Source organism: Sorex araneus, chromosome 7, assembly GCF_027595985.1.
Source record: "Sorex araneus isolate mSorAra2 chromosome 7, mSorAra2.pri, whole genome shotgun sequence".
In the NCBI taxonomy this organism is placed as follows: Eukaryota; Metazoa; Chordata; class Mammalia; order Eulipotyphla; family Soricidae; genus Sorex; species Sorex araneus.
The window spans coordinates 65,309,791-65,324,739 of NC_073308.1; the positions used below are offsets into that span (position 1 = coordinate 65,309,791).

A 14,949-nucleotide genomic window follows, 5' to 3' on the forward strand; every position below is an offset into this window, starting at 1 on the left:
GAGAGTCAAATAAAAAAGATCATATTTTAAGCCATTGGTTTAGGTTTAATATGGACTGCAACATGATTGTTATTCATATGGGACTGCTTAGCACTGCACTGCACTGTGTTCCGTTGTTCATCGATTTGCTGGAGCGGGCACCAGTAACGTCTCCATTGTGAGACTTGTTGTGACTGTTTTTGGCATATTGAATATGTCCCGGGGAGCTTGCCAGGGCTCTGCCGTGCGGGCGGGATACTCTCGGTAGCTTGCCGGGCTCTCAGAGGGGGATGGAGGAATCGAACTCGGGTTGGCCGCATGCAAGGCAAACACCCTACCCGCTGTGCTATTGCTCCAGTTCATGGGACTACTTAAATGAGGAGATTTTTACCGTATTTTATTTCTATTTCTATTGTGATTTCTATTTAAAAATGTTAGAATAATAAAAAAGGAAATCTTCATTTTCAACAAATACCAGTTGCCTCTTTTTAGACTAATTACCAGATCATTTGCCTAAAGGGGCCCCTGAACTAGCAGCCCTCAAAGGTGGCTCCTTCTCCATTACTACCAGAAACTTACTAAGACCCTCACCAGATGGTCAAGAGATTCCTTCCAGAGTAGACTCCCTGTGGACAAGGGCATCCAGCATCAAAACCTTCCCCCCCACCCCCAGCTGCCCATTATAGTCGCCAGCCCACCCCTGCCCCCAAGCCCACAGACAGAAGCTGGGCAGTCACAGGTACCCCAGACCAGAACAACGGAACAGGCATCCGAGGCAGGAACTCCAGACCTGAGCTGTGACTTATCACTGGCTCTCCTCATCCTCTCCCTTCCGTAACGGTCATCTCTGACAGGAATGCAGTTCAACAGACTCAAACCCACCATCCTGACAAACATCTCCACGTGTTGGGTGTAGAGGCACCCGACACTGCTGACTCACCAAGACGGGGACCTTGCAGAAAACGAATTGTCATACAAAATGCAGTTGTCAACAAAAGTTTCGACCTGGTCCATCTGGGATATTAGAACATCGACCCAAATCTAACGGGTACTGCGACATTTTTGGTGGGACGCTTCCCATCTATGAGGTGGTTTTGACTGAATCCTGATAGGGGTCCTTTATTTTATATTTGGGGGAAACAGCCTCCCCAGCTATAACTCCCCCAAACATAAACCTCCCCAGGGGTGTTCGAGCCTGGTGCCACCCCAGAGCTGGGCTTGATGGTGAGGTGCTTGGGGCTGGTTGTGCTCGGAGATCACCAGGGCACTTGGGGTGGGGGGGGGGGCTTGTGGTGCTGGGAGTCAAACTCAGGGCCTTGTGGGTGTCAGGCATGCACTCCATCCCTTTAGGCTATCTTCCCAACCCTAATAACAGTCATTTAAATTTGCGGGCAATCTGTTATCAAAAGAAAACCAACAACAAAATCCCCAGATCAAAAAAAAAAAAAAAAAACCCAAACCAAACATACTTTGGCCAGAGGGCACAGGAATTCTAGGTGAAACATCTTTCTGTTTGTTTTTGAGCCCCACCCCGCCGTTCTCAGGGCTCACTCCTGACTGAGAGCTCCAGGGTCACTCCTGGAGGGCTTGGGGGACCCTGTGAGGTGCTGGGGACGGAGCCCCGGCTGGCTGTAGGCAAGGCAAGCAGCTGACCCGCTGTGCTGTCTCGCCTGCACGAGCGCTGAAACGGCTTTGAAATCATTAGTTGTCAAAATGACGAGTATCTGATTGGTCTGGTACCAACTGGCAGGGATGACCTGAAAATTATTGAGCCACTTCAAATGGGATCCAAGTATCTGATTGGTCGGGGACCAACTGGCAGAGGGGAGGTGAGGATGACGGAGCCCGCTCCAAATGGGACCCAGGGAAGACATGACCTCGCGACCCCAGTTTCCCCCCCACGGTGGAGCCCCCTGAGAGCCCAGTTCTCTCCGACACAGACGACAAGCTGGACTCTGTCACAAAAAGCAGCTCTTTCCCGTCTGATGAGCTCAAGTGACTGGAAATACTCTTGCGCAGCAGCCCCAGGTGACACACATAGCAATTCCCCTGCTCCGTCTCCTTGCAGTAATTATAATTATCCTCATAACCTTTCATATTCCGGACCAAATCATTGTTCATGGCATCGCTCGAACATCGTTTCCGCTTAGATTTACGGCTGCCTGACACGGCGACATGGTTCATCGTGTTTCTCTTTAATGAGAATTTGTAAATTAACCTCAGGTGTCAGATATAAACACGAATTGAGCTGGGCGGGGGCGGGGCGGGGGATCTATTGGTCGGCACGACCTGGAGCCGAGAACGTTGTTTAACGTGGATTTGAAGGCTGAGAATGGAACCTTGCATACATGAGGTCCTGGGTTCGATCCCTGACACTGTGATGGATTAAATCCAGTACTTCTGGTGCGGAGAGGTGAACAGGGCGCGTGGGCTCGGTCAATTTGTACAACTCCAAAGGAAAGAAATGGCCAAAAGGGGGTAACCTGTAGACCCATAAAAGAAAATATTATGTTTCACTCTGCTGGAAATTTCTCCTCCACCCAAGGCAGGACTATAGCTCTTTTTTTTTTTTTCCTTTTTGGGTCACACCTGGTGATGCTCAGGGGTTACTCCTGGCTCATGCACTCAGGAATTACCCCTGGTGGTGCTCAGGGGACCATATGGGATGCTGGGAATCGAACCTGGGTCGGCCGCATGCAAGGCAAACGCCCTACCCGCTGTGCTATTGCTCCAGCCCAGGACTACGGTGTTGTTTGCCTTGAAAGGCAGCATGAGGAGAAGGGAAAGAAGGACAGGGAGGAGGAGCAGGTGTGAGAGCCAGCGCCCTGCGGGGTCCACCAGCTGCTGTCAGAGCAGCAGGACGTGGAGGCCGGGCTGCCCCTCAGGTCCACGGGGGCTCCCTGTGGCGTCAGGGGTACAGATCTCCCCCGGTCCTTCCCTGTCCCCAAACACACGCAGCTCTGGCCCAACGGGCTTGGCAAGAGCCAGGGACGGCTCCCGAGTTCCCAGTAACGCTTCTCTTTCCATCACTCCCCGCCACGGCAGGCCAAGCCTGTCCACCTCCCTGCAACGTTGGGAATGAACGCGACGTCTTCGTTCCTAGAGAACAAGCCTGTGCCCCGCTTCCCGAGCAATCACTCACCTGGACGAGCTGGTTCAAACCATCGAAGGCGGGTCAGCCGCACAGAGAAATCCACCCTCGCTCCCTGGGCAAAAGTCGCTTCCTACTCGGAGATCAATCACCACTGGGATGGTTTCTCTGCACGCCACACACGGCAGGTGATTCGGGCTCTGGTTGGCTCTCCCCGAGGTTCTGCCTCCTCACTGCGATTTCCTGGCAGCTCTGTCCCATGAACAGATGAAATCACGCCAGAAGTCATGCCCAAGAAACATCTGCTGAGTAAAAGAGAGGGCACGGGGATGATCGAGTGGAAGACACCGAACGCTCCTCGCACCTTCCTCCCCGCTTCCTTCCTTCCTCTCGCTCTCTGGTCTTTGGACGGGATTCCTAGAGAGAAGGACAGGGCTGCTCTCCCCTCAGCCCGCTGTCTAAGGCTGGGAACGTTCTCTCCCTCTCTGCTCTGATTCATGCAGCCCCGAGTGAGATCTTCTTCGGCAATCATCCATGCTTTCAGTCGTGCGCGGCCTGGGAAGAACTTTGTTCGTTTTAGGAAGTCTGAAAGCCAAGAAGATGGGGAGGGTGGAGGATAGCCCATTTGTGGCACTTTCAACAGCCACTGGGCAGTCTCCAGCGGGGACACCATCCAAGGAGCCCAGGTTTCTTTCTTCCCCTTCCAGAACTAAGGCTCCATCATGCTTTTCTCTGAAAGTCTGAAACGGGAATTGAGGGGCTGCAGAGACAGATCCAGGGGCTGGAACACATGTTGTGCATGCAACTCCTCCCCACCCCCCCACAGTACCCCAGAATGTACCTAGATACAAGTACCACGCCCCTCTCCAGCACCAACAGGTATGTCCACACTCACCTGTGCCCAGAGGGAGCTGAAGCGAACAGTTTCCAGGGAATCTTGGATTGTCATTTCTTACAGGAAAAATACAGCCATAAGGTGTACCGTCCCTTGAGGAGATTTAATCTTTGACTCAGGTATAACTAAAGCAAGTCACCCAAGTTTTAAAAGCGAAGAGCCTATGAAATTGCCATTTAGAACACTCCATGGCTCAGCGTTCCATGACGACATTTGCCATCTGACCAGTAGAACAAATTGAAACGGAATTTCAAAGTGTCTCCAAAGTATGGGTGTGGGTGGGGAAATGAAAGTATCAAATAGCCCTTAATTGCAGTATAGTTATATAATCTGGTGTAAAGCCGAGATCAAATGAAACAAGCATGTTATTTACCTCTGATCTAAAGTGCTTCCCGTGGCTTCTGCCATTTCATTTCGGATGCGCAGAATCTCGCCATCCCTTCCAGAAGTCTTTGAAGGAGACGGTTTCTGCTTCGCTCATGGTCGAGGAATGGAAGATCTATAGGGCCAGACCTGGGGGCCGGGGACGTGTACCCACAACCCACGGCTCCTCTTTCTCATACTGGGCTCTTGGGTTCCATCTTAACCCTTTCTTGGTTACAGAGGGTTTAAGAATTGAAGGAATTCCTGAGGCAAATACAGTTTGTGACTCTTTGAACAATACATGCCTGAACCGTGTGGCCCTACCTATGACAGCTTTTCTTAGGAACGCACAGACCTTACCTTATTGATAAACAGAGGCTGGCAAATGTATTTGCCTTCCTGTGACTTCCTTTTCTTCGACTTACTTACTTATCTACTAATTTATTTGGGTGTTGGCCAACAGTAGTAATGCTCAAGGGCTATTCCTGACTCTGTGCTCAAGGCTTACTCCTGGAGGGGCTCAGGGGATGCACACGAGGTGCCTGGAATTGAACCTGGGTCGGCTGCATGTGAGGCAAGCACCTTGGACCCTACCTCCCCGGTCCTCTCTGGCTGGTAAGGGAGGAGAAAGCCTTTCTAGTCATTTGAGTCAGAGTAACTGAAACAGAACCGGAAGGCTATACCCACCCTAAACCCACCAGGCACAGAGTGCCCAGAACAGCACTTTGACCTATCACCGCGGGATGAACTTTCCGCCAAAGTGGCACTGGTTGAAAACCTGATTTGCATAGGCAGACTAAGTGCAAAGTCGCTTTCTTTGTTGTGCATCTGAAAGTGCTCTCAAGCCTGGTAACAAGGGCACACAACTGGAGTGCTTCTTGGATCATCTTCGTGCCCTGAGCTCTAGTCCGAACAATATCCCCACACAAACGCGTGTGTTTGTTTCAACTAGGTCTTGTTCATTCTGGGACAACCAAGGGATATGAATGGGACACACCAAAATCCAGAACGGAGCAGACAGAAAACCCTGCTGGTAGGGCTCAGCCCAATGGCAGGCTCTTAGCTAAGTTTTGGGGGAGTCAAAGGTGTGCGCGTGCGCGTGTGTGCATATGTGCGTATGCGTGCGTGCATGTGTGTGTGCACGTGTGCATATGTGCGTATGCGTGCGTGCATGTGTGTGCACATGTGCACATGTGTGCATATGTGCGTATGCGTGCATGCATGTGTGTGCGCGTGTGTGCATATGTGCGTATGCGTGCATGCATGTGTGTGCGCGTGTGTGCATATGTGCGTATGCATGCATGCATGTGCACGTGTGCATATGTGTGTATGCGTGCGTGCATGTGTGTGCACGTGTGTGCATATGTGCACATGCGTGCGTGCATTGTGTGCATATATGCGTATGTGTGCGTGCATGTGTGTGCGCGTGTGTGCACATGTGCACATGCGTGCGTGCATGTATGTGTGTGTGTGCATATATGACAGCTTTCCACCTCCCAGGGATTGGTCCTGAACTCTTGCCTTGCTCTGGGGCACAAACACAAAACACTTGCAATTTTTGGGGCGCTGCCTCTGCCCTCTGATCCCACCCAGGAACCCTCTGAGGGTCTTAGGAGTTACCTGGTATCCTACCCCTCAAACCCTTCACTCCTAGCCAGGTCTAAGCCACCTGGGCCACATCCTCCACTTTTGGAAACTCCCCGACGGCCTCTGGTCACAAATATTCCCAAGATCTTGTTGCATGCCATGGACGCAACTGCTCACTGGCCCACACTTGTTCCCTGCTTTCACTGAATACTATTCTGAGGAGGCCGAACACGAGACCCCCAGGAAGGACACGCTGACCTGGCATTCAGGACGAGAGTGAGTGTCTCCTACGGAAAAAGTCACCCGGGTTCAAAGGCGGTTAAAGACATAGTGCGGGGCACTGAGCACATGCCTTGCCTTCAGGGGTTCGATTCTCAGCACTGTTGGTTGTGGCCTGAAAAAGCAAATCCAAGGAACCAAGCAACCTTGTCTTGTGCCCACAATCATCAGTTCTCAAGACTTCCTCCTTGCTCTGTGCTCAGGGATCACTCCTGGTGTTGGGGACTGACCCGGCTTGGCTGTGTGCCATGTAAGAGCCTTGACCCCTGTCCTGTCTTTCTGTCCCCCATTGGATCTGAGTCGGAGACTCCAATTTTAATGTTTTTGATTGTCCAGCTGCCGGGACATTTCTTCACCGTGTCACATTTCGGGGCTCATGCTTCAGAACAGTGACATGCCCTGGAAAGGTTAAATGGACTTATTTTGGGTCAGAGAGATAAGACAGGGGGTCAAGGCCCTTGCTTTAACCCTTTCAACACCATCTAATCTGGGCTCTCCAGTTGAATCTGAAGGGCTTTCCAGGCAGCAACGGGAGAGATTCCCGAGCAGCGGCAGAAGGCTCGAGCACCGCTGGGTGTGGTCGGTGGGTCAAGAAGAATCACCCAAACAGTAGCCAATCTTGTCCCCGCCCTTTCGAAGGACAGACACCCTGACATTTCTCCATACGCTTAGTGTCAGGGTAGAGCTGGGAAGTTAGCGGACCTGATCCTCCTGCATCCCTGGGAGTTATTAATACCCGGTGACCGGTAACGGGAGAACCTGCTGTGTACTTAGGCAGACACCCAGGGCGGGGCAGCTGCCAGTCACCCTCTTTGGAGCCATCTGCGCCTGAGAACAGGGGCCTCTGATGTCCCGTCGGGAGCAGCAAGGACTTGGCCAATCAAGGGGTCAGAGTTTTAGTGCAGGGATAGGTGTTTGCATGCAGCTGACTGGGTTTGACCCCCAGATCCCTAGGTGGGTCCTGAGCTCTCCAGGAGGGAGCCCTGAGCACAGCCAGGTGTGGTCCCAAACCCAAACCAAACCATATCAAAAACAAAAACAAAGAACAACTTTACCACCCAACTAAATCGTTTCTACAAAGGGATGCCCACGAATTTGGGACCTCAGTGCTGAAGCGATGGTCTGGCAGAGGGGTGTTTGTCTTTCACACAGTGATCCAGTTTGATCCTGGGAATTCCATATGGTCCTCCCAGCAACATCAAGAGTGACTCCTGAGGGCCTGGAGCAATAGCACAGCGAGTAGGGCGTTTGCCTTGCACGCAGCCGACCTGGGTTCGATTCCCAACATTCCCATATGGTCCCCTGAGCACCACCAGGAGTAATTCCTGAGTGCAAAACCAGTATTAACCCCTGTGCATGGCCGGGTGTGACCCAAAAAACAAAAAAAAAAAAAAAAAAAAAAAAGAAAAAGAAAAAGAAAAAAGAATGACTCCTGAGTGTAGAGCCAGGAATAAGCCCTGAGCATCCTTGGGTTTAGCTCTAAAACAAACAGGCAAACAAAAGAATTTGGGGTGTGGAGTAGCCTCATATGTGTAGATGGCTACAGAGGTGCTGAAGGGGTCCACTGGGGCCCCCAGGGCATGGGGGTGGGGGTGGGCCGGAGCAGATGGGGGCTGGAATCGTCTGGGCCGGAAGTGGGTGGGAAGTGATGGGCCGCGGATCAGGGGTGACCAGTGTCAGGATGGAAGAGCCCAGGCTGGGAAGCAAATCCGTTCAGCCCTGGAAACGCCGAGGGGAAGAGGCGCTCTCCCCAGCGGAGAGCCGTGGGGACGGCATCATGCGAGTGAAAAGAAGCAACGCTGGTAAGATCCTGACAGTGCAATTAGTGACCAAGGTGACACCTGCAATACGGTTTCATGAAGCATCTTCAGGCAAGAGGGTCAGCTAGACAGGACACTGGGTGAAGGCACTTGTCCTGCACGCAGCCTAATCCTAGATCAATCCCTGATGCCCCACAGGGTCCTCCAACAACTGCTAGGAGTGACCCCTGAGCACAGAGCCAGGAGGAAGCCCTGAGCCACGCCACACCCTCAGCTCTGTGCTCGGGGAACCCTAGTCGGTGCCAGAAAAGAGACTTGAACCCAGGTGCAAGGCATGAACCCTACTGAGGCACTATCTTCCCGGCTCCAATACTTCCTTGCTTGTTTGTTTTGTTTGGGGACCACACCTGGTGGTGCTCAGGGGTGACTTCTGTCTCTGTGCTCAGGAATTACTCCTGGTGGTACCCAGGGGACCATACGGGATGCCAGGGATCGAGTCCAAGTTAGGCACATGCAAGGCCAGAGCCCTACCTACTGTATTATCCCTCCTTACTTTCTAGATTGATGTCGGGCGAAGGATTTCATCAAAGCCTTGTGGAGCTGAAGTTCTTTCTGATGGTCTTCCCAGCCTGGGTTAATTAGCAGCATCACTGTTATACAGAGCTTCAAAGTGCCGAGCATGTACTGACTTAATCTCGGGGATAAGCTCATGATGACACAGGCTTTCTTGCCTTGATGTAACAGAGGGAGAGATGGGGGCAGAGGGCAGTTTGGTTCAAGAAAGTAGTGACGTTCTCTGTTGCTATGCATGTGAAAAAAATAAAGAACACAGCCATGAGGTGAACCAGCTAAAGGCAAGCAAGGGTTGGTGACGTGGCTGACACATGTCCTCCACGGGGGACTTTCCTCATGAACTCCATGGTGTTTTTGGAGACAGCCAGACTCAGCAGAGAGGCCTGGAGAAGCAACAGGGCTGGTAAGTAACTCCAGGAAACAGATCTAAAGTGTGAGGGAGAAAGGGGAGTGGGTGGAACGGGGCGTCAGGCACTTGCCTTGTATGGGGCTGACTCCACCTCAGCATCACATTCGGTCGCCCGAGCACTGCCAGGAGAGACCCCAGGGCAGAGGCAGGAGTCTGCCTGAGCACCACTGGGCACGGCCCCCAAAGACAGAAAATATGAATGAAGTATGAAGGCTAACAAGGGGCATGGATTTGGCCAAGGAGCTCTTCAAATGGCGTGTTCCACGGAAACGTCTTTGGGTGGGCACAGAATCAGCCCAGACCCGAGGAGAGCGGGAAGCCACCATTTCTGCGGTTGGGTTTTAGTTCTTCTCTCCCTCGCCTCCTTCCACAGTCGCCCGTATATTAGCCAACTCTGAAGCCTGGGAATCGGTACTTTCAGCTGACTGTGTGGTACCCCAATAATTAACTCTGTGGAAATTCTTTTTTTTTTCCTTTTTGGGTCACACCCGGCAATGCACAGTGGTTACTCCTGGCTCTTCACTCAGGAATTACTCCTGGCGGTGCTCAGGGGACCATATGGGATGCTGAGATTTGAACCCGGGTTGGCCGCGTGCAAGGCAAACACCCTACCCGCTATACTATCGCTCCAGCCCCTTCTGTGGAAATTCTTCATGCAGCCAAGTGTATGCATTTAAATCAGGGGGGTCAAGTTACCTTAATTTTTCAAGTTTCATATATTTTTCCCCCCTGAATTCCTACATGCCTTGAGATTCAGTCTTCCTGCCTCTGGAGTCATAATTTAGTTAGTGATGTTTGTCAAGGGATGCTTGGGAAATAAACCTCATCCAAAGAGGACCTATCCTCCTGAAAATCTTGTGTGTGAGAGAAGGAAACAACACATTTTTAATCAAAGTAAGCAATAATGACAGGTTTATTTAAAATCTCCAGTAGAGAAACCCCCACTAGTTTGGGAATAAAAGTATTCAATGGATGAGAGCATTAAGTAAATATAAAAGATTAGCAGAAGGAAAATAAAACAACCATAGTACAAAGAAATTAAGTTTGAAACGGATTTAAGCAGATGTTCTTTAAATCTTTCAAATATTTAACAGAGTCCCTCGGTTTGGCAAACCACTGGTGTGAAAATGAAAGCCTATTCCTGTACTGTAAGCGCCATAAAAACCTGCTGATTAAGATCCAGCCCTCAGTACGATTGGTATTGAAACACAGAGGCAGTACAATTTAGAATAGCAGGAATTATTCATTTGCTCTCACAGTTAGCTGAAATAACCAACTGCAAAAGTGCTGTTTTGGAGAGAATAGATGTGGTGGGGGGAGGGTTTGGGGGGTGCGGTACAGGGTAAAATCTCTTTTTTTTTAAAAAAAATGGAAACACAGCAAAACTCAGACATCAGTTAGTTTCTTTAAAGCAACCAACGGACTTTTTACAGGATATTCTACAACTGTGCCTGGCACCTCCCACCCCCCCGCCCCTCCAATCTGCCTAAGCCCACTAGCCTAATCAACTCTTAACGTCCAAATATTCTGTACATATATATTTTGCAAAGAGCATATGCCTAACATTATTTTGACTGCAGTATTGTCAGCATACCATTTTTAGAAAGATTACTATGTATAGCATCGAGATTAACCTTTACTTAAAAAAACAAACAGAAACCCATGACTAAACCAACAATTTTAAAAGATCATGAAATCCCATGGGGGGGGGGGAACCAACTCAGCATGGGCTCCAAACCTGATAAAAACACACTCCAGGAGAGCTATTAATGCGAAACTTTTGCCAGATGATGATCTTAAAGTGCCAAACAGAAGGGGGGGGGGGAAAGCAACCCTTAGGACTGGTTTTCTGATCACCTGATTTGTCCTTGGCTTGACCGTCTCTCCCTCTTTCCTTTAGAGGCCCAGTCCGCTGGGAGTCTGCTTTTAGGGCGGTTTTACAATAGAATGTTACCATGTAAACTTAACAGGTTCTTGAGATCAACAGTATGTTACCACGGTTTGTAAATTTCAGAATCCAACAGTTGGTCACAGAGGTCAAGTATAATCGAGACTCCTTGGCAGTTCTCCATCCCGTCTGTCTGTCTGTCTGTCTGTCTGTCTGTCTGTCTGTCTGTCCGTCCGGTGTCCGTTTCGTCCATCCTTCAAGTACGTGCAAGGCTCAAGAGTTCGCCAGAGGCAGCAGCCAGCGGTGGTTTAGGACACGGAGGAAATGGGGTTATGTGGCGAGCCCATCTGGGTGAGGACTTTATCCAGCCACTGGAGGGGTCCGTGCAGATGGATCTCAATCCAGCAGGGGGTGCTCGTGACATCCTGGCGGTGGTACTCCGCTCCCCAGCCCTAGAAGCAACAGATTGGCAGTCACCCCACGGGCTGGACGCAGCAGGGCCCATGCAGCAATTAAAAGAGGGTTCACATCCTCAGGCACGTTGAAGGAAGCGCCGTGGCGTTCCACACGCACAGAAAGCCCACACAGCTTGCCCGTCCATTTTGGGGGTGGTGGGGGTGAGGGGGTGTTCAGTGGTTGCCCAAGCCCACCCGTGAATTCCGGATTCCACAAGTCCTGTCCCGCCGAAGCGAAGCTAGTCTCCACCAATGTGCATAGCAATAAAGTAAAACCAGAAAAAAATATATATTATTTTAAAAGGCACCGATCTGGGGCTAGGGAGACAGTTCAGAAGGCTAAAGAAGGGGCTGGAGCAATAGCACAGCGGGTAGGGCATTTGCCTTGCACGCGGCTGACCCGGGTTCGATTCCTAGCATCCCATATGGTCCCCTGAGCACCGCCAGGGGTAATTCCTGAGTGCAGAGCCAGGAGTAACCCCTGTGCATCTCTGGGTGTGACCCAAAAAGCAAGAAAAAAAAAAGAAGGCTAAAGAAGCTTGGCACACGGAACCCCGTTACTCCATGGTACCCAGTGCTCCCAAGAGCCAGCACTCAGTAAGGCCAGGTGTGGTGCCAAGGAAGACAAAACCAAAAAAGTACTGGTCGTGGGAAACATCAATTTAAAAATACATCACGAAGGTGTTAAAACCACCTTGCACTTTCCGTGCCCATTATTAAAAATAACAGTCTTGTAATCATTATGATAAAACGCTCGTGTTATTATCAAAGAAGGAAAAGGACAAATTGCCATTCTGCTTCTTTCTCCTTCCCGTCCACACTCCACTCTTGGTCTCTTGCCCTTAGAGCAGGCCAGCAAGAGCGGGTAAGTACCCGGAAGCATTACTGCTGGCAGCCCACCTCTGCCCCATCCGAAGCTCCCTTTATCACTGACTTGCCAGACACCTTCAGGATTACGAAATTAAGAGAAAGTTCGGTAGCAGTCTCTATGCAAGAAAGCAATTTAACGATTGCAAAAGCTCAGAAACTCTGGCATGGGGAAGACCAACAGAAGCCGTCCTGTTTTCTGTGGGACAGCAGGAGGCAGAGTGCTAGTTGACAGATGAGTGGCTTATCTCTACACAACCCTGCACTTGTATATATATCTCAACAAACTGCTTGCTTTATCCCAGTTTTTGCTTGGGGGGTTTATACCCAGCAGCATCAGGGGCTATCGCCAGCTCTGTGCCCAGGAGTGACCCTGGTTATGCTTGGGGGCAGTACATGGTGTTGGGGCTGGCTGCAAGGCAAGAGCCTTGATCCCTGTCCACTCTCTCTGCCCACTTTAATCTTTGAATGTTTTTCTGCGCTGGTTTCTTCCGGTAGAAAGTGAATTCTTTGAAGGCAGGGATCAGGTCTTATTTCATCTCTGATCTCCAACATCTACCACAAGCTCTAGAAACACTACTCAGCTGAACTGACCCGGATTTTTCCCAGAAGGAGTCATCACTGTGCAAATAATTGATAAAATATGCATCCGTCTTTAGCAAAGCTCCAGACTGGCCGTTCTATCCGCAAAGTGCTCTATACCATTTCCCGAAGATGCTAAGGACGGCGCAGTCCTTACAGCAATGGAAAGAAGTGTCACCAGTGACAGAGTTCAAAGATGTTGCCGTCTGCACAGTGGCTGTCATTTATCAGACTAGGGAGTTTTTTTTTATTAAGCTGTATTTGTCCTAAGCCCCCAAAGGTGGCTTCCTAGTGACATGCAGGATAGGGGGTTGACCCCTCCAACAATGAAACAGAGAGTAGAGCATCCACAGCACCTTGAAGCCAGAGACAACACGGGCCAGTTTACCTTTCTCCCTTCCCTGGGAGCGTGCAAGTCCTCTGTGCCGGGCGAATAAAACCTAACCAACTCCGCATGCATATAAGCACTCGCGCCGGAAGCGTTTGATAGGCTAAGGCTCTCTTAGCCCAAAGCAGAGCCAACTGTGTAAAAGGCAGGATCATCAGAACTGCCTGGGTCATCAATATGAAGTGAGCGTGAGGCGAGAGCCTATTGGAGCCTCGGAGTCATAAATTTCGTCTAGTGTGGTCCCGTGAGAACAACTGACTCTTCAAGGGGCCTGAGTAATGAGAACCCCAGCCCCCGGCTCCACCCACCTACTCCGAAGATGCTGACCCTGCCTGAACGGCACCTAGCAAGGCAGACGGACGAGAACCTCGGCCTCTTCCTTCCTCCAAAGCAGAAAACAAAGCTGATACGCTGCTCGCACATCACTTGCTCACCTTTAACATTTATGCTGGTGAGCAGGCCAAGTCAGATTCAACAGAGACTGTTAATCATGAACGAGAGAAGTTTTGGTAAACTCACTGGAACACGGTATATAGGTCACCCACTTGAAAAAAAAAACAAAACCAAACCACAAAACCTCTTTAACACTAAGAGAAAATAAAGTACCAGGCTCAGCAGCAAAGTATATTTTGTGAGAACAGGCAGTAAGAGAACATGCTGAAAATCTGCTAATAGGAGTCCACGATGTGGGAGGGAAAAGAAAAATCAGATGTCTTTGATGTAAAGGAGGATGAACAAAGTAAGGCTCCAAAATTGCCCTCTGTAATACACGCATTACAGAACAGGTTTAGCAACAAGTGAGCTGAGCTTCTGAAGCGAAGACATGAAAGGGGATTGCCTCACCCAATATATAATTAGTTCTGTTCCACAAGCTAACAGTGGATGCAGGTTCCTCTCTGAGAACTCACGAAAGCCCGCCAGCCACCAGAATGAACGTACTGATGGTGGGTGAAATTCAATCCGATGTTTAATTAAAGAAAAGAGATCTTTCACGTTTCAGTGGCAAAGCCAGCATCACTCTGCCTCGGAAGAGGCGGGAGCAAGGGAAAGGTTTGTGGAGGACCGTCTTCAACTCCCTTCTCCCTCCTCACGCCTCCAGCAAGGCCCCTGGTTCTCTTTGGGACAGGGGCATATTAACTCAAAACATGTTGTTTGTTTGTTTTGGGTCGAGGACTGGAGTGACAGTACAGCGGGTAGGGCGTTTGCCTTGCATGTGGCTGACCGGGGTTCGATTCCTCTGCCCCTCTCGGAGAACCCAGCAAGCTACCGAGAGTATCCTGCCCGCATGGCAGACCTGGCAAGCTCCCCATGGCGTAATGGATACTCCAAAAACAGTAACAACAAGTCTTACAATGGAGACGCTATTGGTGCCCACTTGAGCAAACCGATAAACAACGGGGCGACAGTGCTACAGTGTTTGGGGTCGCACCTGGCGGTGCTCAGGGCTTACTCTTGGCTCTGTGCTCAGGGTTCATCCTTGGCCAGACTCAGAGACCCCGTGTGGTACCAGGAGTGAAAGAATCCTGGTCAGCCACGTGCAAGCCAAGCTCCCTACCTGCTCGACTATCACTCTGGCTCCTTATTAACTTAAATTAAATCAAATTAACTCAAATGGCCTCAAATTAGAACTCAAGAAAAAAAAAACTCCAAAATCAAACCCAGACTGATCAAAACTGAGTTTCAGCATCACAAGTCTTTATTTTTAACCAAAAGTTCACCTGTTTACTGGTGAAACCTAAGCGCTGTCATCAGAAAGGTACTTTTAAAATGGAATAAAAAGGAAAGGGGGATTGACGACTGAACTGATCCACTGGGACACCCGGGCACTGAAAT

General features: G+C 50.2%; 1 protein-coding gene across 3 annotated transcripts in view; it reads right to left on the reverse strand.

Annotated features, from left to right (window-relative positions):
• Nucleotides 1-9,831: 9,831 nt before the first annotated feature.
• Nucleotides 9,832-14,949, reverse strand: part of SMAD1 (SMAD family member 1) — a 68,925-nt gene continuing 63,807 nt past the window's right edge. For all 3 annotated transcript variants that reach the window (XM_055144731.1, XM_055144732.1, XM_055144730.1), the window contains exon 7: nucleotides 9,832-11,276. In XM_055144731.1, the coding sequence (XP_055000706.1) occupies nucleotides 11,133-11,276 (144 nt within the window). In that variant the 3' untranslated portion in view covers nucleotides 9,832-11,132. The remainder of the gene's footprint in view (nucleotides 11,277-14,949) is intronic.